Source organism: Chenopodium quinoa, unplaced genomic scaffold (assembly GCF_001683475.1).
Source record: "Chenopodium quinoa cultivar QQ74 unplaced genomic scaffold, ASM168347v1, whole genome shotgun sequence".
Lineage (NCBI taxonomy): Eukaryota > Viridiplantae > Streptophyta > Magnoliopsida > Caryophyllales > Amaranthaceae > Chenopodium > Chenopodium quinoa.
This window is the reverse complement of record NW_018743199.1, coordinates 1,501,101-1,526,986: the sequence shown is the minus strand read 5'-3', so window position 1 is coordinate 1,526,986 and position 25,886 is coordinate 1,501,101. Positions and strand designations below refer to the sequence as shown.

At 40.0% G+C, this 25,886-nt stretch overlaps 2 protein-coding genes across 2 annotated transcripts; one reads left to right on the top strand and one right to left on the bottom strand.

The window, feature by feature from the left end:
- The first annotated feature begins 751 nt into the window (after nt 1-751).
- LOC110733256 lies at nt 752-2,996 on the top strand. Its single transcript, XM_021913271.1, has 4 exons — nt 752-1,001; nt 1,368-1,442; nt 1,578-2,178; nt 2,514-2,996. Exons 3-4 carry the CDS (start codon nt 1,579-1,581, stop codon nt 2,649-2,651), a joined length of 738 nt encoding a protein of 245 aa, XP_021768963.1. The 5' UTR covers nt 752-1,001; nt 1,368-1,442; nt 1,578; the 3' UTR covers nt 2,652-2,996.
- Nucleotides 2,997-6,627: 3,631 nt separating this feature from the next.
- Nucleotides 6,628-22,464, bottom strand: LOC110733386 (4,5-DOPA dioxygenase extradiol 1-like). Its single transcript, XM_021913425.1, has 3 exons — nt 22,082-22,464; nt 21,367-21,737; nt 6,628-7,875 (listed from the first exon to the last, which is right to left on the bottom strand). Exons 1-3 carry the CDS (start codon nt 22,331-22,333, stop codon nt 7,686-7,688), a joined length of 813 nt encoding a protein of 270 aa, XP_021769117.1. The 5' UTR covers nt 22,334-22,464; the 3' UTR covers nt 6,628-7,685.
- Nucleotides 22,465-25,886: the final 3,422 nt, after the last annotated feature.

Below are 25,886 nucleotides of genomic sequence, written 5' to 3'. Positions count from 1 at the left end.
TACATTTGGCCAATTTGGTGTGCGAGTTACATAACCCACTTCTATGCACGTGTTTCCTAATGACCATCAACTAATGTCTAACCGTCTAAGGGTGTAATCGGACTTTTCGGGTTTTTTTCAAGCCAGTTTCGGGTTTTTAGCGGGTCGGCTCATAGTATATCACATTGTAAAAAAAAAAAATTATTATAGTCGGTAATGTATAGTGACTAACTATTTTGGGTAATTTTATAGAATCATTGACGTAGGATTAGTTTGTCATACAAATTGATTATGTAGTAGATTTTTTTTTTTTAAAAATGGGGTTAATTAATTTAACCGTTATAAAAAAAATAATCAAATCGAGTTAGATTTTAATAGCTCTAAGCATAATATTTCAAATTAGAAAAATTTTCATTTTACACTCACGTTAGACATTTATTATTGACGACTATCAATTTGATATGATTAATTTTGTATATCCCGTCATTGTGTATGACTAACCACTTATGTGGTTTTATACTTTTATTAGAAGTATTATTCCATAGTAATTTTATTGCGCAATTAAGTTTAAAACATAAGTTTATTCTTCAAAACAACTTATAGAGTTATAGCTAATAGATTAGCATGAATGCAGGAGTATTTCATAAGAAAAATAAAACAAAGTCATTTTTATCAACTACATTGTGTTTTTACTGTCTAGATAATTTGTCTCTAATTGACTTCCATAGTTCCATGTATCACATATTTGTATTAGCTCTAATTGTCAGGATAACTGTGAATACTAACTAGCATAATTAAGGGTTGTCATTTTTTTTTTTCATTCATTCAAAGCGCATCGTTGTCATTTTTAGTTTTTGTTGTTGAAATTTTTCCTCAAAATAGAACAAAACAGAGTGGCAAAATAGCTTTTAAAAACATCATTACAACTTTTTCGGAGAAATCTAAAGACTAAAACCCCTTAAAGTAGTTTTAAAGATTTTGTTTTAAAAAATTAGAAGCCAAAAACAATGCTCGTATCTTTGGTATGAAGGCTTCTCCTCTCTTTTTTCTTTTTATTTCCTTCGAAATCACCACCTGCACCCTTCTCTCCATTGTTCTTTCTACCGTGTTGATTTATTGATGTTTTGGTTGGTGATTTTGCTGTATTCCATTTAGTGTAAAATATATTGCAAGCTATTAAATCATGTTGTGAATTAAATCGATTGAATTTCTTTTGTTAAATTGAGGGATTAGTTGGTGAATTTGTTTTTCTTTAATGGTTTATATTTTATTGTAAATTATATTCCGTAATGATTTTTTGTTTCAAATATTATATGTTGAACAAATTTAATCTTTTTAATGGGTTGAAGGCTAAAAATTAAAGTTGTGTCATTGATCTTAATTGCTAGGGATAGAAGGGGAAAACGTCAATACGAAGTCTTAATTTTCAGCTGCGCATTCCTTTACGTGGTCGAGGACTCGAGGTAATTTTTTTGAGGGTCTATTGGTACATATATTGGATTTTCATTCTTAAAGTCAACCAAGAAAAATTGACCATTGTATAAGAAGATAATCAATAATACTAATCATCATTGGCTTAACATTTTAAATGTGGGTAGAATGCAAAGAATGAAAGAAGAAATGGAGGTAACAATGCCTTTGAAGCTGTTGGTAAACATGGAGGGGGATAAGGCAAAGGTTCTTTATGCGGAAGCTGGTAAAGACTTCGTAGATTTCCTCTTCAACGTCATGTCACTTCCATTAGGTACCCTTATGAAGCTCATCAAATCAAAGGAAAACATGGCGGGTTGCCTAGGCGAACTTTACACGAGTATTGAGTCTCTCAATGGTGAGTACTTGCAAGAAAATGTTGATAGAGACGCGGTGTTGAAGCCAAGAGGTTCTGTTAGTGTACCTTTGCTGTCCATACATGATGATGCCCTAGCTTCTGAGGATGAGGTTGAAAATCTAAGCAATGTTAGTGTTCCTTCATTGTCCATAAATAATAATGATGGCCCAGTTAATTCTGAGGATGTTGAAAAACCATGCAATAAAACTGGTGCTGGATATGTGATGGGAGGAGTATTGACTTATATGGTAATGGACAATTTGGAAGTCAAACCTATGTCTACCTCTTCTGTTGTTACTCTTATGAAAAAGTTTCATGTCAAGGATGCTTCTTCATTGATCGAGAGGAATGTTCGAGTTGGTCTTAATCAGGTACTCATCCATATATATTCTTCAAATTTTGATTACAATTACGATCTAACTATTTATAACTAATACATGGAAAATGTCATACATAGCCCTTAGGGTTACATATAAACATTAAATTAACACTTGAAAATCATAAAAAGTTAAGAAATCATAAAAATATAAACACTAATTACACTGATTTACGCGTGTTTTTGTCATGAATTCCTAATTTTATAGAATTTTCAATAGTGTATTTAATGCTTATATTTAGCCCTTAGAGTTACATATAACATTACCCCTAATACATAGTACTAAAACATGAGTTGAGTATCTAAAGTATTTATTAATTATGCTTGCAGGGGGTAGCAATTTTGAAGGCATCCTTGGAAACTCGAGCTGTTTTGACCAATGTATTCCTCGAATGTATTGACTTGCACCCGAGTACGTCTAGAGGAAGTGGATCTAAAGGAAGATCTAGATGGCATTTATTCAAATAAAAGTGGCATGCATTATTGTACATGTCGGTATAACCTCGAAAAACAGGGTCTTCCTTTGCACTTGTCACATGGAATTTCCCGCAATCTATCATATATGTATCTTGTTTAATGTACCTTTTAAAACGAAGTCAAATTATTTGATGCAAAAACAACAAAGTTATAAGATATGTATTGACTATTGAGAGAAATTATCCAAGCACTACCTTATCAAACGCACTTATTTAGTTGTTCCTAGTACTCTTTTGACCTAGTAAATAACCATAATCTACTCTATCTGTAATACTTGTAAATGTTAAATAAATAATTAAAAAAAAGTACGCCCTACTGCATACAACATTTTTTAAAAATTAGGAAAAAGTATTAAAAAAAATACAAACAGGCTATTGAAATTCCCTAAAAAAAACTTAAAGTTTATAGGTGGGAAAGTATTGGAACTCAAATCTACTATTGCGCATGCATGCTATGCAACATTTAATTACTCATCTGCTACTGTAATACACCAATAATCCATATATAAATTCACACCTAACCTTAATCAACATGAAAGCATAGAATCCCTTTCTAAAAATGAAAAAACTAAAAAGAAAGAGAAGTGTTAATAAGACTAACCAGAGTGAAATGGAAAACGAGAGTAAAGTAAGCTTAAAACTATTAGTAGACACAAAATAAAAAAAGGTTCTGTTTGCTGAAGCAGGCAAAGACTTTGTGGATTTTCTGTTCCATATTATGTCTTTGCCTGTTGGTACTGTCATAAAGCTCTTGAATGGTAAAGGTGGTATGGTTGGTTGTCTCGGATCGCTTTACAAGAGCATCGAGTGTTTAAATGAAGACTATCTTCAACCGAACTTTGACAGAGACTCTGTGCTGCAGGCAGAGACAAGGACTAATGATGTTCCATTATTATTGTTACCAAAAGATAATGTTGCTGAATCAGCAGCTGGTATTAGTAGTACACCGTCGTCAAGCAATGGGAGTGGTGGGTATGTGAAGGGAGTAGTCACTTATATGGTGATGGATGATTTGCAGGTTACGCCGATGTCTACCATTTCTGATATAACTCTTATATCTAAGTGACTATAAGGGAGTAGTCACTTATATAGTTCAATTAACCACTACTGATGACGTCACTCGAAGCAGGACTGTTTTGTTAATTATTTCTGGCTAGCTAAGAACTTGCCTTTCGGGTTATCTCACGATGTTTCTGTTTTCTTGTTTGGTGAATCATTAGTATGAATGAATCCATGACCTTTTGATTATCTGTTGGATTATTATATCATCACAAATAAATCTTTGGTCTTTTTGCTATTTTCATAATATGACACAAAAAATTGCCTTTTTATGCTGCGTTTATTTTGTATCACAATCCTATTTTCAACCTCTAATTACTGGATTAATTACTCTGATTCAACTAATTCAGTACAACGTTAGTGAAGTGTGGTACTACAGAGTATTTTATTTATAAGTATGAAGTAACTATGAAGTGAAACTGGCTGGTGCCTTTTCGTGTACATGTAACTATGAAGTGAAACTCAAACAACACAAGTTACGAATATGTAAGGCGACTTTATGCCTACTCTTCAAATGCTTGGCATTTTGCACATTTGCAACTGCCAATAATAATTATTTCCAGCCTTTTCATATCTCAAGGGTAGATCAAGAATTCCAGTATAAGTAGGAGTGTATAAATATGATCTCAAACCTTTTATAAATTTTCCATCTGATCCAGCAGTATTATCGAAAATTCGAAATTACTATGGCAACAAAGAGCCAGGTAAGTTTGAAACTCCTGATAGACACAAATGCAAACAAAGTTTTATTTGCTGAAGCCAATAAGGATTTTGTGGATTTTTTGTTCCACATTATGTCATTACCTGTAGGTACCATTGTCAAACTCCTTGGTGTAAAAGTCATGGTTGGTGGCCTTGGATCGCTTTATGAAAGCATCGGGTCTTTAAGTAGTGACTACTTACAGGCTAATTTCGATATAAATTCTGTTCTTAACCCAAAAACTGCTGCCAGTGCCCCTTTCTTGTCGCTCAATGATGCACCAACAACTTATTCCAGGAAGCACTACTACAGGTGTTGCTCAACTGATGCTAACTTCTGCTCTCGCTGTCGTAATAATTACTGTGTTTCAAATTCGCCTGCTTATCCGAATGAGTGTCACCGTGAGTATGTTACTGACGACCCTGAAGCAACTTGTCCAAAATGTAACAACAAAATGTCTACTGAGGTAAGCTATGTTGCCCCGGAAATATCATCAGAGCCAGTGGCTTGGAGTAGCAAAACTGATGGATATGTTAAGAAGGTGTCGTAATAATTACTGTGTTTCACATACATGGTGATGGATAATTTAGAAGTTAAGCCTATGTCTACCATTTCTAGTATCACTCTTCTTAACAAGTTCGATATCAGTGATATTGCTTCTGTTGCTGAAAAAGAGGTTAAACTTACTCTTCAAGAGGTAATCAATCGACAATCGCATGCTTTTGTTTGATTTCATTCAAGAAATTTAATTCAGTTCTTATCATTATATATATTATTGTGACTTGTTGCTATTACATTTTATGTATGTAGGGGGTAGCAATCTTGAAAGCGGCCCTGGAAACCCAAGCTGTGCTCACAACTGTATTCCTGGGAAAGAAATCAAAGAACTAGTTTTCGATGTTGGCTATTTCATACTACTAGTATAATATGTCTAGGATGACAATATCATCTTTTTTTTTTTTTTTTTTTTTTATGAGTTTGTAACTTTAGGTTTGCTAGGATTTACTTGGATGAAATAAAATCAGCTTTTTTTTTATTTTATTTGTCGGTGATGTGAATGTTGTGTAATTTCATATAGATTCATAAATAGGTTAATACGGAGTATAACTAATCTAATACATTATAAATTTTTTTTACAAGAGGAAATTATTTTTTTTTTAATAATATCGTGTAGAGCAAATTTGTATTCATATATAAACAGTGGCGGACTTGGGCTTAGACCTGGTGGGTCAAGTGACTCACCAGGCCCAAAAATTTTTTTTAAGTTATTTAAAAAAAAAAAAAAAAAAAAAAAAAAAAAAAAAATTAAAATCAGTTACAGGAGAGACGGAGAGTTCAAGGCTTTCAAGCCCTAGCCTCTTCGTGCTCTGGCTTCTCCTTCTCCGCCTAATCGCCTCCATTCTTCTCTTCGTGAATCGTGACTTCTCCTTCAGTCCTTCTCCGCCTAATCGCCTCCATTCTTCTCTTCGTGAATCGTGAGTCGTGACTTCGCCTTCTCCGCCTAATCGCCTCCATTGTTAATCGCCTCATCTCCATTCTTCTGTTCGTGACTTCGCGTCCGAGGTTATGGAAGATGACTAATTGACTTTCCCATCGTCACATTTATCAGGTTCGATCTTGTTTCTCTGTCTTGATTTAGTTTCAAATTTTTGGGTTTGATTGTCGTGGATTTTTGCATATATGTTCCTGTTGTTTTCGACATGTTCAATGTGTATTCGAATTTTTTTGGTTCAATCTTTGTGGGTGTATTTCAGCAAAATCGCTTCGTTTTTATTGGGGTTTATTTGATCATTATTTGTTTTCGATTTTTTGGCTTTATTTGGTCGATTGGTTTTCGATTATTTTGGGGTTTATTTGATCGATTTGTTTTCGATTTTTTGACTTTATTTGGTCGATTGGCTCATTTTATAATATAATGCCCTTTAATTTTGTTGATTGTTTGGTAATTTATTGTGTTTTTGTTTATTGACTGAGGGGGGTTATTAATCCCTGTTATTTGGTTTTGACTGTCGAAATGGATTAATGGGTCAATATATATTTTTGGTATGTATGCAGCTCAGTAAATTGGTTATTGGTATCATTGTTGTTTGCAATTGCAGCTTCTTTGAATGTGATATTGTCGATTAACAGGATTTTTAAATAATGGTATGAATGTATGATATGTTGATATGGTTTTATAGATTAGTATTCATTGATACTTAATTGATTAGTGATGATGGAACTGTTATCTATGGTGTGTTAGGTTCCAGTTTGGATTTTGGATGATTAGTGGGGAGCATCTGGGTGTATTTTGTTGATGGATGTCGAAATGGTTGTGGCTCGATAATTTTGGATTAATTTGAGGAGAGAATCTTATGAGTAGTATATTGTCAGATACTGAATATCGAGTATCAATGCTTATGTTTTCGTCTAACCCCTTTGGTTGGGACTGTAATTGGATGATCTTCACGACCAATTTTGCTAGGCTTTCATTTCTTTGGTTATATTTGGGGCTTTTGATGTGAAGCTTTTTGTTAATTATGTCAAATTCTATGATGTGTATGATCGAATATGTTACTTCTTTCATTTTGCACATCCAATATGCTTGTTTTGAGAAACCTATATAAATAAGATTTGACTTTTTATTTTTTTAATTTTTTTTTTTATGTTTTGTGGCCAAGTCACAAATTGGTTTTTACGGTTCTACCATTATGTCTTTGCAGGCTCATCTAGATTCAATCAATGAAGAAACGCAGAAGAAAGTTGGTAAGTTTTCTTTTTACCATTGCTTAAGTGGTGTTATTCTTGGCCTATGCTACTCTATGGATTGATTTGCTCTTCATGTCTAATGCTTGATTGTTTACGGTTAGAGAATGTATACAAATTACTCAACAAGTTTTTATATTCTCAACTTAATAACATAGATTCTATATATACATTTGGTGCCTTACTTTGGTATTTCCTTCCACCTCTCTTTCCTATGTTCACTGTTTTCATGTAAGATTTTAACATATTTGATTATCGATTGTGACTCACCAGTCGGAAAATCCTGGGTCCGCCACTGTATATAAACTTAAGAAGCACAATATGATAACAATGATTTTCAGCACTTATGCACTGACTTTACAAACTTCTTTATTTGCTTAACTTTTTAATATAATCATAGGCTCATAGCAATCATCAAAGATAATAATAATACATACGGAGTACATACTTGAAAAAGAAGACACAATACAACAACAAGGACAACAATAATGCGTGTGTGCGTTAAATTAGCGATAGACTAATTTAGGTGGAAGTAAACTTGTAGGAGCCATGACATAAGGTACCATGGTCCCAACTATTATGAATAAGCTCAGCCTTCCACATTTCACCAGCCGCCCCAATGACAACATGCAATGGATAAAAATTCTCCGGGAATGGATGTGCCAATTCCCAGTTTGGTGCTTTGGTTTCATATGTATTCACTTCTTCAAACCTGAATATACCAGAAAAATCATAGTTATATACGTATTACTCCATATTAGTTAATGAGTGTTTCGGGTGAAAACAATGGGACCTTGCCGAAGGTCCGCTGAAATGGAGAAGACTGGATTCGGTCCAAGTTATGTTGGGCCGAAGGTTTCCTGCACAGTAAACACACGTAAACTAGCCTCGGGGGTGTTGCCGAGGAAGGCCCCTCCGATGCTAAAGTCAGTACAATGTGTAAGAGGAAGACACTATGCAAGAGAGTTTGTAGCTTGAGGCTTTTATGGAATATCTCAGAATGTATGAATCAACATGTGAATCTATGAATGAATATGAATGTGAATATGAATCCCCCCTTGAATGAGACAATATGATAGCTTTTATACCTCATCATATATGGAGAGGTTGGGCCTTAGCCCAATTGGCTTGCTTTGTGGGCTGACCCTTGACTTTTGCACAATTGGAGAGTTGAACCTTGACCTTGGGCTTTTAATTGGATCATTTAGTGCTTAGGCCCAATTTGGACTAAATTGGACCCAAACAACTTGCCCCCCAGACCCGATTTGGAAGGATGACGGGTCGGGTTTGATTTAATTCAGAAAAGGAGGGAAGTAAATGATTTAATTAATCCAAAAATTTGAATTTAAACCGTAACTAATGAGATAACAACGGTTAATGATTGTGGAAGTTGGACGGATAATGGGCAGTTTAATCACAAGATCATGTGTTTAACGGTTACTTAGTGGAGTACTTAAGAGAAATTAAAACGCAGACTCCTCGTATCCCGTACCTGGAGATATAAACAGAGGCGCGTCATTTCTCCTCACTTATTCACCAACACAAACCCAGAATTCTCGAGAGAGAAACCAAGAACCCGCATCAAAACTTCGCAAATTCCCCGAGCATTAAGCTTAGAAACTGAGACTTGCCACTACGAACTCGTAAATCGGCAACTTTCGCTTCAGATTAAGGTAAATTCCTTTGATTTCAGTTTATTTTTCTTCGAATTCGAACTCCTTCCCCTTTTCTTTCGACTTTTTTCTTCGAAATAATCAATGGCAAGAGGAGTTAGAGGTAGAGCCCGTGCTCCAAGAAGAGCAAGGCTGATTCCCGATCCTAGGAACAGGATTGGGACCTGGAATGGTCAAAGGCCGGAGTCTGACCCTGCTGAAGGGATTAGGGCGACTCCCCTTTCCTCGGCTCCTCCTCAGAGAACGGAGGAGCCGAGCGCTTCTGGACGGGATGATGAAGTTCCCGCTGTCCTTTGGGATATCCTCCCCGGGTTTTCAGAATGGGAGAATGCCGAAGTTGCTTCAGCCATGATAAAGAACCGCCCCTACTCATGGTGGGTGGAGAATGCCGATCAATATCGATTTGCCGAGCAAATTGAGTTGCATTACGGCATTTTTGAAGCTGATGGGTACTGGTGCCGAATGCCCTCGGCATCCGATAGAATCCATCGTCCACCCCCGGGGTATGTGGGGGTGTACACAAGACAGCTTCAGTATGGGCTGAGGTTCCCTTTGGACGTATTCGTCCGAGACTTGCTGATCCATTACAACATCTCTCTATGTCAGTTAACCCCCACCAGCATCCGAAGGGTGATGACTTACTTATGGGTCTGCAAGTTCTTCAAGTACGTGCCGAACCTGCACTGCTTCAAAAAGCTCCATCGGCTAGTGCCAAATATTCAAAGTGGGCACGGAAGCCATGGTTCTGGGTGGTACCGGATTGAGTCCCGGCCCCAATACCTAACCATGTGGCCAAACGACTCTTCAGACAAGGACTGGAGAGGTCAATGGATTTGGGTTAGGGCACCCACAGATCCGGGCCACCCTTGCGTCTTCAGCGCTCCCCGGTACCTCGCTGAGCCTGATCCCGAAATGGGAAGTCTAGGTCCCCCCGCAGATAACGGGGCGGATCCGAACCTGGATCAGCAACATATCTTCGGCAAGCTGCCGAACCGGGGGGGCAGTGGCCGAATGCAGCATATCTCGGAGACTTGGCTCCCCGATACGCATTACGTTTTCCAAGAGAACATGCTAGCAGCTGTTGGCCTCAGCCGAAAGTTTAAGGATGGTAAGCTTCTTCGGCTGGGGCCGAGGCTTTTTAACTACCTCTTTTTCTTCTCTCGCTTTGCTTTTTTATGCTGTGCCAACCTATCTGAGCTAATCTTTCCCTTTTCCTTTTTTCAGAGCGGGACGAGACCAACGTTGGCATTAACTACGCTCGTCTTGGTGTCAACCGAGAACGAGTTGTAACTGAACGGGCCCCGTCTATCACTGAGCCGAGGCATAGGGAAGTTCATCTAGACTCTTCCCACTTCCAAATTGAGGCTGTTGCTCTATATCAGAGGCAGAAGCCTTGGTGGAAGAAGAGAGACCCCTGGTTTCAGCTGCTGGACGAAGAAGCTGAAGCTGCCCGCACAGCCGAAGAGGTTGCACGGGTTCTCGAAGCTTGCGAAGGAGGAGAAGGGTCCTCCAGAGCTGCTGAAGCCGAAGCTGCAGCTAGAGCAGCTGAAGAAGACGAGGCTTTGCTGAAGACCTCGGTGAGCTTTCAGACAACTTTTTTTTTTTTTTTTCTTTTCTTCTTTTTTTTTTTTTTTTTACTTACATTCTTCTTCCCCCCTGTCTGTTACAGTCTGAAGAGAGTAACAGACACAGAGAAGGCAAAGCTCCTGTTCGTCCCGAAGACCAAATACAAGAGTCTTCAGACTCAGATATGGACGAGCAGCCCCTTCTGAAAAGGCGCCGAAGGATGGCCATCATCGGCCCTCATGACTTTCAGAGGAGGCCGATGACCATCGGCGTTGCAATAAGGGAACCCGATGAAGGCAATGGATCGCCGAGGGTTCCCCGGCCACCACCCCAATCACCTCAAAAGACCCCTCCGCCACCTCCTGAGATGGAGGTGGATCAGAAAACTCCCGAATCTAAGGGAGGGGTCCAAGAAGAAATTAAGGAGAGTGCTGCTGAGCACCAAAACAAGGATGCCGTGATGTCCAGTGCTGAGGGCTTCACGGCAGATATCGCAAGAGAGGTTGAGGCTTTCGTCCTCACCCCTGAAGAAGAGGAGGTCATAGTAATTGACTCCTCTGAGAAGGATGATGCTGAGACAACCAAAGCTAATCAAGCTCCATCGTCATCCTTCCCTTCTTTCCAGACTCTGCATTCTGGAGAAATGGGTTTCTCGGCCCCCCGAATTCCAATCCCAGACCACATCTGGGACCTCATATGGGGTCAGAACCGAGAAGGAGCTGCAGCCTACTTCGGCGATTTTGCTGGCATGTCCGAAGTAGACAGGGCAAGGATCTGGTCGCTGAAGGCCACTGCTGGGATGGGCGAATCCAGCAGATCAGTTCCTGACCCAGCCAGGTCTAACCAACTGCTGATGATGCAGGTAATTTTCCTTGTCTTCATTTCCTCTGAAATTCAGCTCTTTATATTTTTTTTTTATTTATTTTTTTTTTTTTTTTGTCTTCCTTTTTTCAGTTCGTGCACAATCAGACTCTCACTGTAGAGCTGATAGATACCCTACAAGATAGGGTAGACGCTGCTGTGCACGACAAGAAGGTGGCTGAAGAGGAAGTAAAGCTTGCTAAGCTGAAGCAAGCAGCAGCTGAAGAGAAGCAGCAGAAGGGTGAGGAGTATGAGAAAAGAGCTGCTGAAGCCCTCAAAACCTTCTGCGACGCTATGGAGAAGGAAGTTTTTCCCCCACTGATAGAAGTGGAAAACTTCCTCCAGGAGCATATGGGAGTGGACGTCTCCAAATTCAAGGCTGCTGTTGAGAGCCGAATTCAGGAAGGAGCTGATGCACAAGCTGAAGTGCAGCAACGTTTAGAGGCTCTTGAAGCCAGCCGAATGGCTGCTGAAGAGCTGCTCCATGCCAAAGATGTCCAACTCTCAGAGGCTGCTGCTGCTGCCGAAGCTCAGAGAGCTGAACTCCATGAGGCTGAGGATCAACTGATGATCCAAAAAGTTGAAGTGGCCCAAGCCCAGACAAAGGCTTCCCAAATTCAGCAGGAGCTGAACGAGCTGAAAGGTTCCTCCTCCAAGCTCGCTGATGAGCTGAAGAAATCCAAGGAAGACTTGGAGGAGACCCAGAAGAAGCTGGCTGATGCTGAGGCTCTACTCAAAGTCCGTGTCTATACCCAAGAGGAATATGAGATGGGTTTCAGAAACGGGTTCCGAGTATGCCGAAGAGTCTGCCTTCATGCTGATCCGAAGCTAGACTGGTCTAAGTGTGCTGAGTGGGTCCAGAATCCCGAAGACCCTCATATGAAGTATGCAACTCCAGCCGAAGCTGATATCCTTAAGGCCGAGGAAGCCGAAGAGGAAGCTGAGAGAATGGAGTTGGAAGCTGAACAGAGGGAAAGGGAGGCTCGGCAGAGTGCAAAGCCCGCTTCTTCTGCTGCTGGGCTGAGGCCACCATGGGGCTCAACGCTGATCAGTCTGATCCTCAGGCTGAAGCATAGGAACTCGGGCAGTCGTCTTCAGAATCTTGCGGTTCATCATGTGCTTAACTTTAGACTTGCCGCTTTCTGAATTTTTTTGCCTTGTTTTTTGCTTCAGCTTGCCTTGTCGTACAGCAGTTTTATTTTTTTTGCTTATGTACGTATTTCGGCAGCTGTTATTTTCCGCTTGTGGGCGGCTGCCGATACTGTTAAATTGAACTTGTAGCTCAATTTTTGAGCATGAATTATATATCTGATGCTCTTTTCTTCAGTTGCTTTATTTTTGAATGCTTTACTGTTTCTGTTTCTTCAATTCTGCCGAACATACTTGCACTGATAGTGCTTCTTGCCCCCCCAAAAATTGAAGTATGACTTCAGCTGAATAAGCAATTTCTTCACTTCTTCAAAATGGGTATCCGAAACACAGGGCCAACTGAAGGCAATGCTTCTGGGATACAAGTCTTACTGAAGATTGACTTCATCTGAAAGTTGGATATCCGAAACACAGGGCCAACTGAAGGCAATGCTTTGGATATTAGCTTTCTGGGATACAAGGCTCAGTTAAGGCAATATCCCAGAATTGTCCATGGACTAATGTCTTTGGAGAACAAGTCTTACTGAAGTTTGACTTCAGCTGAAAGACCCGTGTTCTTTAAAAAGACGCATATCCGAAACACAGGGCCAACTTAAGGCAATGTTTCGGATAATGGCTCTCTGGGATACAAGGCTCAGTTAAGGCAATATCCCAGAATTGTCCATGGTTTTGTCTTTGGAGAACAAGTCTTACTGAAGTTTGACTTCAGCTGAAAGACCAGTGTTCTTTAAAAAGACGAGTTTTGTCAGCAATCTGAAACCCAGTTACCCGAAGGCGAAGGTTTCAGACGAGGCTGATTTAAAAATTTTCAACTGTTGCTGTTATCCTTGATTTTCTGTCTATCTTTGAAAAATGGATACCCGAAACACAGGGCCAACTTAAGGCAATGTTTCGGATAATGGCTCTCTGGGATACAAGGCTCAGTTAAGGCAATATCCCAGAATTGTCCATGGACTCATGTCTTTGGAGAACAAGTCTTACTGAAGTTTGACTTCAGCTGAAAGACCAGTGTTCTTTAAAAAGACGAGTTTTGTCAGCAATCTGAAACCCAGTTACCCGAAGGCGAAGGTTTCAGACGAGGCTGAATAAAAAACCCTTAAAGAGTAGATAGAACAAAGAAAATTTTGAAAGGATAAAAAGTTGTAAATATTTATATAAATGGCGGCTCCAAGGCCTTTCAGTAGTTCAAAATGTACTTACAAAGATTTTTCTGCCCCGAAGGGTTTACACATGGTATTTTTTCAGTACATCAGCGTTCCAGTGATTTTTCAACTCAGTTCCATCCAACTGCCGAAGTCGGTATGTCCCTGGCTGAAGCTCATCATAAATTTCATAAGGTCCTTCCCATGTAGCTGAGAGTTTCCCATGGATTCGGCCTTTCTGAACTGCAGCAGCATTCCGAAGGACAAGGTCTCCAATTTTGAGAGGCCTTGCATGGACCCTTCGAGTATAAAATTTGCTGATTCTCTGCTTATAGGCGGCCATTCTATCTCGGGCTGAGTCTCTTACTTCGTCGAGGAAATCAAGAGATTCCCTCATCAGTCGCTCATTCTCAGCCGAGAAGTGGTGCACTCGAAGGCTCTCAGAGCCAATTTCCACTGGAAGGACGGCTTCGGCACCATACACCAGTTCAAAAGGTGAGTGGCCCGTTGCCTCTTTTTCAGTTGTCCGAAGGGACCAAAGGGTTCCAGGGAGCTCCTCTAGCCATTTGGACTTTTGATCTTCCACCCTCTTCTTGAGGGCATTTAAGATCTGTTTATTTGCAGCTTCGGCTTGTCCGTTACTTTGCGGGTGGCATACCGCTGAATATGCCAGTCTGATGCCGAACTGATCTGTGTACCGCTTCAGCGGTAAGTTATCAAATTGCCTCCCATGATCGAAGACAAATACTCTCGGGATGCCAAAGCGAGTGATGATATTCTGCCAGATAAATTTTCTGACAGTTTGCTCTGTAATGTTCGAGGCTGCTTCGGCCTCGATCCATTTACTGAAGTAGTCGACACCAACTATCAGCCATTTTTTCTGGTACACAGCCTCTGGAAATGGTCCCAGTATATCCAGTCCCCATTGGGCAAATGGGAGTGGATTAAGGATCGGCTGAAGATCCCTTGCTGGCTGATGGATAACTGGAGCATATTTTTGACATTTTTCGCATTTCCGAACCAGCTCCTTAGCATCTGCGATCATGGTGGGCCAGTAATATCCAGCCCTCAATGCCTTGTGGGCTAAGGTTCTTCCCCCAATGTGGTTCCCACAGATGCCGAGGTGAATCTCCCGTAGGATATAATCTGCATCTGTTGGTCCCACACATTTCAGCAATGGGGCTGAGAAGGACTTTTTCAGAAGTTCCCCCCTGAAGACAATGAACCTAGAACTGGTTCTCTTCATCTTGGAGGCCAAAGCTTTATCCTCAGGAGTTTCTCCCCGAAGCTTGAAAGCTAGGATGGGGTCCATCCAACTAGGCTCTGGGTCAGCGCAGCACACTTCAGGTGCTTCGTCGACACTTCTCTCTCGACGCACTTCTACATATACAGACCTGTTCAGCTCGGTAAAAGATGAACTAGCAAGTTTGGAGAGTGCATCGGCTTGAGTATTCTGACCCCTTGGGATCAGCTGAACCTCAAAAGTTTTCAGCTCTGCAATGACTGATTTGATCTTGGCAAGATAAGCTATCATGGAGGGCTTTTTGGCCTCGTAGCTGCCACTGATCTGATATGCAACTAGCTGAGAGTCTGTTTTTAAGCAGACATGATCGGCTTCCAAGGAGATGCACAATTTTAGGCCAGCGATTGCTGCCTCATATTCGGCTTCATTGTTCGAGGCCTTAAAAGAAAACTTTAGTGCATACTCAAAGGATTTGCCTTCGGGAGAAGTTATCACTACTCCTGCCCCCGAACCGTTTTCGGTGGAAGACCCATCCGTAAACACGGTCCAGACTTTCTTTTCACTGTCTAGCGCTTCTTGGTATGAGCATTCGGCCAAGAAATCCGCTAGGGCTTGAGCCTTAATGGCAGCCCTCGGACGGTAGCTGATGCTAAATTCGGTGAGCTCAAAAGCCCACTTGGCTAGCCTACCGGATTTTTCAATCTTGCCGAGAACTTTTTCCAACGGCTGATCAGTTAAGACCACTATCTGATGGCAATCAAAATAGGGCCTCAGCTTCCGAGCAGCTACTACTACCGCGAAAGCAACTTTCTCGAGTAGAGGGTAGCGAGTCTCGGCATCCGTCAGTGTATGACTGACGAAGTAGATCGGTTGCTGACTCTTACTCTCTTCCCTCAGCAATACTGCGCTGATGGTGGCCGGGCTAACGGCCACATATAAGTATAATGTTTCTCCTTCAGCTGGGCTAGCCAGCGTTGGGAGTCGAGCCAGATGCTCCCGAAGCTGTTGAAAGGCGTCTTTTTGCTCTTCCTCCCAAACAAGCTCTTTTGTTTTCGGGAGTTTTAGGGCTTTGAAGAAAGGTAACCCCTTATCCGAAGCTCTGGAAATGAACCTCGAGAGGGCTGCCATTCTTCCGGTGAGCCGCTGAACATCCCGCTTCGTTTTCGGCTCAGGAAGGTCGAGCGCCGCTTTGACTTTAGAGGGATTGGCATCAATCCCCCTTTTGCTGACCATGAACCCCAGGAATTTCCCTGACTTCACGCCGAAGACACACTTCTTCGGATTCAGCTTCATTTGATGCTTTCTCAATGTGGCGAAAGTTTCAGCCAGGTCCTTTACATGGTCCTCTAGTTTTTTGCTTTTGACGATTGAATCGTCAACATAGACTTCCATGTTTCGGCCCTTTTGATCGGCGAAAACTTGATCCACCAGCCTTTGATAGGTTGCCCCCGCATTTTTCAATCCGAAGGGCATCATTTTGTAATTGTACACCCCAGCGTTCGTGACGAATGCTGTCTTGGCTCGATCGTCGGGGTGCATAAAGATCTGATGATACCCCGAGAATGCGTCCATGAAGCTAAGCAAGGCATGGCCACTTGTCGAATCGACTAGCTGATCGATTCTCGGCAAGGGATAGAAATCCTTTGGACAAGCCTTATTTAGGTCCGTGAAGTCAACGCACATCCTCCAGGTACCATTGGGCTTCTGAACCATCACCACATTTGCCAACCATTCTGGATATTGGCAAGGTTCAATGAATCCTGCCTCCAATAATTTTTTGACCTCGGCTGCGATGTCTCGGTTCTTATTGGCGGAGTAATTCCGCTTCTTTTGCTTAACTGGTCGACACGTCGGGTCAACATTAAGCTTATGGGAGATGAGGTCTGAACTTATCCCGGGCATATCAGCTGCCGAGAAAGCAAACACATCTCTGTTATCCCGAAGGAGCTGAATAAGTTCGCAACGGGTGTTCGGATCAAGGTCCATCCCGATTGTTACACATTTCTCAGCGTCTCCTTCGGCCAACTCAACCGTTTCAGTCTGTTGGTCCATGTCCATTGCCGATGGACTGGACTCTTCAGAATCTGGTCTGCTGCCAATGTCAGCAGGTGTCCCAGTCTTTGTGTTCTTCGGCTGGCTCTCTGAGTCTTGCGGCTCAGCTGAAGAGCTAGCCTTTTCCCTTTCGGGCCCTTTTTCTCTGGGCACGGATCCTTGGGCCGAAGCACTTAGGTCTTTCGGCTTTTTTGTGCTTGGCTCTCTTTCTTTTTCTTTCTCCTCCTCATCCTTGTCGTCATCTGGGCGACTACTGGATGGCTTGAGGTAGTTGCACCTTCGGGCGTCCTTTTGGTTGCCCTGTATCCTTTCGGGGAAGCCGGCGTCTGAGACGTAAATCATCAGCTGATGATAAGTTGAGACGACCCCTTGGATCTCGTGAATTATGGGTCTCCCCAAAATCACGTTGTACACTGAAGGAGCGTCGATGACCAAAAATTCAATCATGACGTTCCGGGCTGCCTCATCGCAACCGATGGTGACAGGAAGTGTCACCTTCCCATCTGGATAAGTTGAAGCCCCATTGAACCCGGATACCGGATAGGGTACTGGCGTAAGGTGCTTGGGCTTCAGCTTAATTTGATTGTACGCCTTTCGGAACAGAATGTTTGCTCCACTGCCACCGTCAACAAGGACCTTACTGACGTCGTGGTTGGCCACCGTGGCGATGATCACCAACGGATCCTCATGAGGGAACGTAATCCCCCGGCAGTCGGCGGCTGTGAACGTCATGTTCGGCACCGGCGGCTGGGGAGATTGAATGTCAGCGTTGTTCACCTGGTGAGTCAAAGCTCTAAGGTGGCGCTTGTGCTCCCTCCGAGAGTATATTCCTCCCGAGATAACATTGATCGGAGGGAATTTCCCCTCCGGCTTTTTACTGTTTTTCCGGGGGAAATCAAGGTCCTGCCGAGGGTCCTTTGCTGACCTCTCGGATTCTTTTTTCTCGCGGTGATCCGCGATGTATTTTTTCAAGTATCCCTTCCGGACCATGTCCTCTATCTGGTCCTTCAGTTGGATACACTCCTCAGTGTTGTGGCCCGAAGACTCGTGGAACTCACACCACTGATTTTTATTTTTTCGCTGATACCACTCTGGGAGTGGTCTCGGCTTTCGGTAACTCTGCTCCTCCTTCGTCACACTGTAAATTTTGGCGCGTGGAAGAGAGAGCGGAGTGTAGGACTCGTATCTGCCTGTGTATGAGGCAAATCTTTCCTTCTTTGGGTCGTTGGCCAAAGATTGCTCCGGGGCCTTTGAATTTCCCTTTGCCTTATGGCCTTGGCCTTCAGACAAGGGTATTTGCCTCTGTTTCCCTCCCCCGGATTGAGGTTGGGTTTTCGCTTTGTTCCATTCTTCGGCTCGGATGAACTTATCCGAAGCACTAAGAGCTTCCTCCAAGGTCTGCGGGGTATGCATGACCATGAAGTCTAGGAACTTTCCTGGCTGAAGGCCATTCTGCATTGCGAAAACGGCTAGCCCCTGGTCCAGCTGGGAGACGCTTGATGACTCGTTACTGAAACGGGTCAGGTAGTCTCGAAGGCTTTCGGTTTCCCCCTGTTGCAGACTCATGAGCTCTGCGGTAGTCTTCTCTCGGCGGTTTGCCGTGGAAAACTTGCTCCTGAACTTGGAGGACAGATCATCCCACCCTGTTATGGAGCCTTGCCTTACTCCCTTGGAGATCCACGCTTGCGCGACCCCCTTGAGAGTGGTTGGGAAATATTTGCACCAAGTCGCCTCGGATCTGGGGCAAAGATGCATATGAGTCTCATACGAGGCCACGTGGTCCTTCGGATCCGTGGTCCCGTCATATGTGATGTGCGAAGGGATTTTAACCGTGGGTACGCGCTCTTCCAGTATCCATTGCTCGAATGGTGAACTAGCGGGTAGCATAACGGCCTTGCCCTTGTTCCTGGCCGAAGGGACCGCGCTCCGCCCTCTTAGAGAGGTAGGAGTGGTTTTCGTCCCTGGCTGGGAAGTCTGGGCCTCGGCTACAGGGAACGAGAGGCGACTACGCACGCTCGGTTCCTGGCCGCCGAGTCGGTCAAGGACGCTTCTGCGAACAGTCTCAGGTTCTCGGTGAGTAGATTCTGGCCGAGAAGCTGAGCTGCTGCTCTTATGCGCTTCTGGTCTTGAGGATGAGGATCCTTTTAAAAATTGAGGGTTCTTTTTCCTCTGTTTTTCATTTTTCCAAGAATCCTCCTCCCACTCTTCCAGTTCCCGGAAGGAAGGAAGCTTCCCACCATCATGGTCTAACTTCCTCCGCTAATGCCGGGTATGCGGAGGAGTTCGATCACGAGGTGGTGGCATATTTTGTGCCCTCATCGCCTCCATGAGTACTGCCAGCGCTCTTGCCACCTCTTCCGAACTGGGCCCCGTCAAAGGGGTCCTCGGCCGAGTGTGGGAATGAGGCCGCGCAGCCGATGGTTGGCTTTGGGACACTGAATATGTCCTGTGATCGGATTGACCCCTGCTAGACCGAGAGTGGCCCGGCCTATATTGAGAGTCATGAATTACGGGAGATAGGGAATCCTCCTTGTATGATCCTCCCCCCGAGCCGGCACCCTTGGGAGAGTTCCGGTCCGGCGAGGGCGATGGTGTAGGGGTTTTAGGCTTTTCGCCCGCTCCTTGACGGAGGCTTTTGCTCTTGCGGTTCTTAGCCATTGCTGCTAGAATAATTGCAAGATGATCTTGGTTAGGAATTTGGCTTAAAGATTTTTGAAAGTCTTCCCCACAGACGGCGCCAAATTGTTTCGGGTGAAAACAATGGGACCTTGCCGAAGGTCCGCTGAAATGGAGAAGACTGGATTCGGTCCAAGTTATGTTGGGCCGAAGGTTTCCTGCACAGTAAACACACGTAAACTAGCCTCGGGGGTGTTGCCGAGGAAGGCCCCTCCGATGCTAAAGTCAGTACAATGTGTAAGAGGAAGACACTATGCAAGAGAGTTTGTAGCTTGAGGCTTTTATGGAATATCTCAGAATGTATGAATCAACATGTGAATCTATGAATGAATATGAATGTGAATATGAATCCCCCCTTGAATGAGACAATATGATAGCTTTTATACCTCATCATATATGGAGAGGTTGGGCCTTAGCCCAATTGGCTTGCTTTGTGGGCTGACCCTTGACTTTTGCACAATTGGAGAGTTGAACCTTGACCTTGGGCTTTTAATTGGATCATTTAGTGCTTAGGCCCAATTTGGACTAAATTGGACCCAAACAATGAGTATTTTACCAATTCTTTGTTGGATATATCGTGGGACAGTAAGTTGTTACGTGGGAATATGGGGTTATGGCGTTATGCATCCCTTGTCTGTTTGTTATGCCTATATAAGTATATAACTATATAATGCTTTTATTGTAAGTTTGATTAAATACAAGGATTATTTTTTTTCTTTCCCTTCTCTCATATCTTAGATTATAATTTCAACATTCTTACACTATACCTGCAGCAAGATCCACATTGCCCACTCAATTCAAATGTTTACCAAAAAGCTAGGGCTATCATATCGTGGAACAACTTTTGAATTTAATTTTTTTTACCTACCAGGCTTCCACCATCAAATAAATAAGAAAATTCTGTTAAAATTGTTTTACAGTTTGTGTGAGTTATGCATTTCTCCCTCCCTCTCCATTTGGTTTTTTGTGCACGTTTGTCAATGTAAATCTTTAATCACAAATATCGTTAGTTACTTATTAATGAAAAATATAACAATTGAATATTAATAATATATTCGTTGAAAGTTTGAAACGAATCAAATAATACCCAATAGACTACGTTATGTCTTACTTTTTTTTTTAATTGACACATTTCTATTATCACAGTTGCCAATACATGTTTTTAAGAATCAATATCTCTAATTATATGTGCATCCAGAGATCTACATATGAAATTTGGATATGGAAATTCAAATCCACGAATCTAGCTAGATCCAGGTCTAAATTTGGATTTGGTTCAAATCTGACCCCTTATTTTTCCGTTTCCATTCCTAGATCAAGGTCTTCAAATTTGGGGCTTATTATTCAAGTTTGGACTTGTACATTTTCGAATTGAAAATCGAATATGGATTTGAACTATGTTTCCAAGATCATTTTTTTTTTTTTTTTTTTGGTATTTTACAACAAAATTGTACAAGTAAAAGTTAACAATAAATAGCTTATAAAATAATTTAGGATATTTGTTTAAGTCGAATAAATGAACTTAAAGCAATTTTTTTATCAGATTTTGACATAATTCATAGACTAATAAGAGGTTTTTTTTTTTTTTTTTTTCCTGAAAAAAGAACAAGATTTTCATGTAGATTCTTATCCATCATATCTACCTATGGATTTAGGATTTTTGGATCAGCATATAGCCACATTTAGAAAATGGATTTGGATCCATTCCGGATTGGTCGTAGACAAGATCTGACCCATTGTCATTTCATCATTTGTCATCCCTACAATTTATACTTGATACTTGTATTAGAAAATATGTGCATCAAAGGCTAAGCTAAAAACGTCACCCTCGTGCAATTTACCTTCCTTTAGTGAGAGCTACGTCAAGCCAAGAATCAAAGTCAGCAGCCCAAGGAGCAACACCACCATGATAATGAGGGGTTTCGTCCAAAGGGTGTGTTGCGCTTCCGGAACCAATGATGAGTACACCTTCGTCTTTCAGCGGCGCCAACGCCCGTCCCAAGTTGTAGTGGTACGTTCCGTCCAATTTTGGCTGAACGGAGAGCTGACATACCGGAATGTCAGCCTCCGGATACATGTACATAAGAGGCACCCATGCACCATGATCAAGCCCACGTTTTTTGTCAATGTGCACCGTGTCGAACCCGGATTTTTTCAGATTTTCTTCTACACTGCTAGCCAACTCTGGTGACCCTGGAGCTGGATATTTCAACTGATCCATATTCAACCAAATAAAAAATTTTGTTACTTGATTCACATAATCAAGTGTATAATATTTCCATAAAGATTTAACCCTACGTTTAGACAAAAAAAAAATGTCAAGCCTGACTAACTTGACGTGTGAGGTGTGAGTCTTGTGAAATTACTTTTTTTTTTTTTAAAGAGAGAGAGAAGGTGTGACATTACTTAAAATTATTGTATCCGGTTGGAAAATTATGAAAAAAAGTAAAGATATTAGATCATTACGAAATATATTTATGGTAACAATTATTATTTTTTATTTAAACTAGTACTTCGTATAAAACAAGGCAAGGTTTGAAAATAGGAAAATATTACCTGGTACATGGCTTCAGGATAGTCATCGAAATCATAGATAACATCATTGATATGAACAGCATTAACAGCAGGATGATTAGTTTCCCAGTGACCAGAGATCACAAGTATCGCCTTCGGCTTTTTCAAAAATATTTTTTCACTCCATGTTTCAAAGAATGGCCTTAAGGGATGAGTGTCTACCACGGTCAAAATCGGGTTTCCATGGGTTATGAAGAAGGTTTCTTTGATCATATTGTTATCTTCTCCTCCCATTTTTTTTTTTTCAATGTTATTTGGAGTTAATGAAGAAACTTTAGTAGGGTTATTTGATTTTGAAACTATTGTGGTTTCGCGAGTATTATAATTTATAACAATGGAGGAATCAAGAGAGAGGGGGTGGGGGCCTACTACTTACGTATATATACTAATATATGCTTGTACCACGTAGTTTCATTTTTAGACTTAATTGATTACCGTTGTACTACGTATATGTGAAGGTAGTCGGCATATACATGCATATAAATGTCATCTAATAAGCTACGGTAATATGTGGGCTAACCGGTTTTAAGTATTAAGGGGGCGTTTGGTTCGGAAAACGGAAACGGAGTGAAAAGAAAACAAAATTATTTAACTATTACCTTTTATTTATTTGGTTTAACCATGAAACTGATATTTGTTAAGAGGAGGATTAGGGTATTTGCTACCCCAAGTTTTTTAGAGGTAACAACAAGTGAGGGATAATCATACCATGCCTTAAAACACATGGTATGGTTAATCGATTCCGTTTCAAACTTAAAAATACACTAACTAAATGTCCCCTAAGAGTGGAAGTAAATACCGTGGAACTCATGATCGATTTAGAATTAAATTTTGTCAACATAAATACTTCTGAAAGGACTTTAATAATTTGAGTTTTTAATAATGATTACAGATTACTAATCGAACTAAAACACTACTGCTTCTAAGTAGCGAGTAGTTTAATTAATTAGCTGGGAAACGCAAGATTGCTTAATCTAAAGATTTCTTATGGTGGCAATATTAGTTAAAAAAAAAGAACTGCACATAATTTAAAGATTAAGTTTTCAAGCGTTGTGCTAAAAAAATTAGGAAAAAAAAAGGGCAATTATAATATAGATTTCTTGTTAAATTAGAGTGTTTTTGAAAAAAAAATATTGGATAATATAATAAAAATAGGTAGTTTTTTCGGCTAGTATGTGATTAGGAAAAATAATACGGAGAAATGAAAGTTATTTGGAGAATAATTTTTACTTTTTTTTAAAAAAAATAAATTTTTACTTTTGTTAAAGAAGTGGAAGTTATTTGGAGGCAAAATAGAGGGGGGGGTGCATGAGAATTAAGAGGTGGGGTTTTGGAATGTCAGGGTTAAAATGACTCTTAAAGTATATAACTATCTACATAGTAGGAGTAATAGAATTTTCAACCAAATTGACTGTATGTGCTTCAATTCACTTTTTCGCCCCAAGGCCCCCAACAACTAGCACGACAAATTTATATTTAGTATTTAAAAATTTAATACCATTTTCTATGAATAATCCCGTGTATTAAACGGGTCAGAAGGCTAATATAATATAAATTACGACACTATTTGAAGGATAGGATTTTTAGAGAGTAGAGAAGAGGGGAGAGAGGCTGAAGAAAACTTAAATTGACATAAATTACGATACCATCTCAAATTTAGACTAATAAATGGATGACAGGGTATCCAAAAAACACATCTATGCATGTTAGTGGAAAGTCTAATTGTATTGTAACTCCATACTAAAATCAATTGATAATGAGTATTAGGGTTTGTTCTTATTGACTGAACTCAACTGAAATGAATATTTTATAAGAGAAGGAAATTAGGAGCTGAACTGAACTGAACTGAAATGAATATTTTGTAAGAGAAGTAAATTAGGAGCTAAACTGAACTGAACTGAATTTCAACGTATGAGAACAGACCCTTAATTAGTGAATTAAAGTTGTTCACCAGAAATCTATTATAATCTATCCATTTCATAATGTTAATCTCATTTACGTATATCAATGCAAATTTTTTATTACAAATATCTTTAATCTAACACTATCAAATATTTTAAAAATTAGACATTAATAAGTACTATCGAGACGAATAAAACTATACTAGATATCATATGAGTATGTTTGTTATTATATATGGAGAAAAATCTAAAAGATTCCCTCTATAATTGTTAAGAGTTAAAATGTTCTAAATAGGACTAAGGCCCTGTTTGATTCACCTTAATTTTGCTGAACTAAAATTATTTTTACTGAACTGAACTTATTTTTATTGAACTGAACTTAATTTTACTGAACTGAAATTATTTTTACTGAACTTAAATTATTTTTACTGAACTGAAATTATTTTTACTGATTTTCTATTATAATTCTTCTTTAAGAAAACTGAATTTTACTGAAATGAACTTATTTTTACTGAACTGAAATTAATTTTACTGAACTGAACTTATTTTTACTGAACTGAAATTATTTTTACTTAATATTTATTTTTTAAGGTGAATCAAACAGGGCCTAACATTATAAAACAGAGGAACTATAATTTCATAGTTTTTTTTTTCAACTTTCATTCAAATAAATCCAAAGTTCAATTCCATCCTCGTAATTAATACTAGACCGATTCTATATTTTAAATTTAATTAAATTTTTAAGAAAATTAACCAAGAGCTACCCAAAAAAAAACATATTCCTTCAATTATGTGTACTTTTTATATAAAAAAATAACCAAAAACCCTTAAAATAGCTTTCAGTGCACCACTCACAAAGTAAAAAAATTGTTATTAACTTCCACTTCTACTTATTTTTTTCTTAAACATACCTATTACATATATCCCGTTTATGAGCACAAACACACTCCAATAAAGATTAATTATCTAGCTTCCGTCCTTATCTCCAACTTACATACACGTAAGCTATTCATTTCACACGTTTCCTCAAAAAAAAAAAAAAAAAGATATTCATTTCACACCGTAAATTCGTTTAAACTAACATATTAGGGTTCGTTTGACATCGTTTTGGTCAGTGACAAATCTTGAAAAAATTTCTTTAAGGGGCCGATCACAACTAAATGTATGCGATACATATAGATACAAGTATGCAATTAAAATAATGATAACAAATAATGAGATTAATATTGCCAAAATTTATTTAAAATGAAATTATCGTTAACTGTATACGTTATTTTAACTAAGAATCATAACATTTTTTTTTTGACAAGAAGAAGAATATTATCATTAATAAATAGTCATACGGCATCTACAACAATAATAAAGATTTGTAAACCACAGATCTAGAGAAAATAACATAACTTTTACAATAAAAAAACATAACTATTTTGCATATCGGGCATAGCTCACACTCCACCGCTTCAAACTTGACGCGAGTAGTGATTTTCGATGTCTTTGCATCATTCCAATTAGAGACCTTCGCAATTTGCGCTGATGTTTTGATCGTAGAGTTGATGACGAACCCTAAACCCATATGAATCCAAGTCACCTTCTCAATTGTTATTAAAACCCTAAAAATAAAATTCTCATCCATAGATGAGAATCAAAATCCCAAAAAATTGGGAAAAACCCAAAAAAATTGGGACAGACTCTCACAAACGGATTAAAAGTAATTTAATAATTAAAAATCTATCGCATTAGAAGATTTAAACACCAATGCCTTTTTCCAAAAAAAACCAATGCCTTTATTGAACAAAAATAGTGTAAAAAAAAAACGAAAATAAAAATTAAAGACATCATAGTATGTATAATTGAATTTAAATCTAAACACAGTCGTATATCCTAAG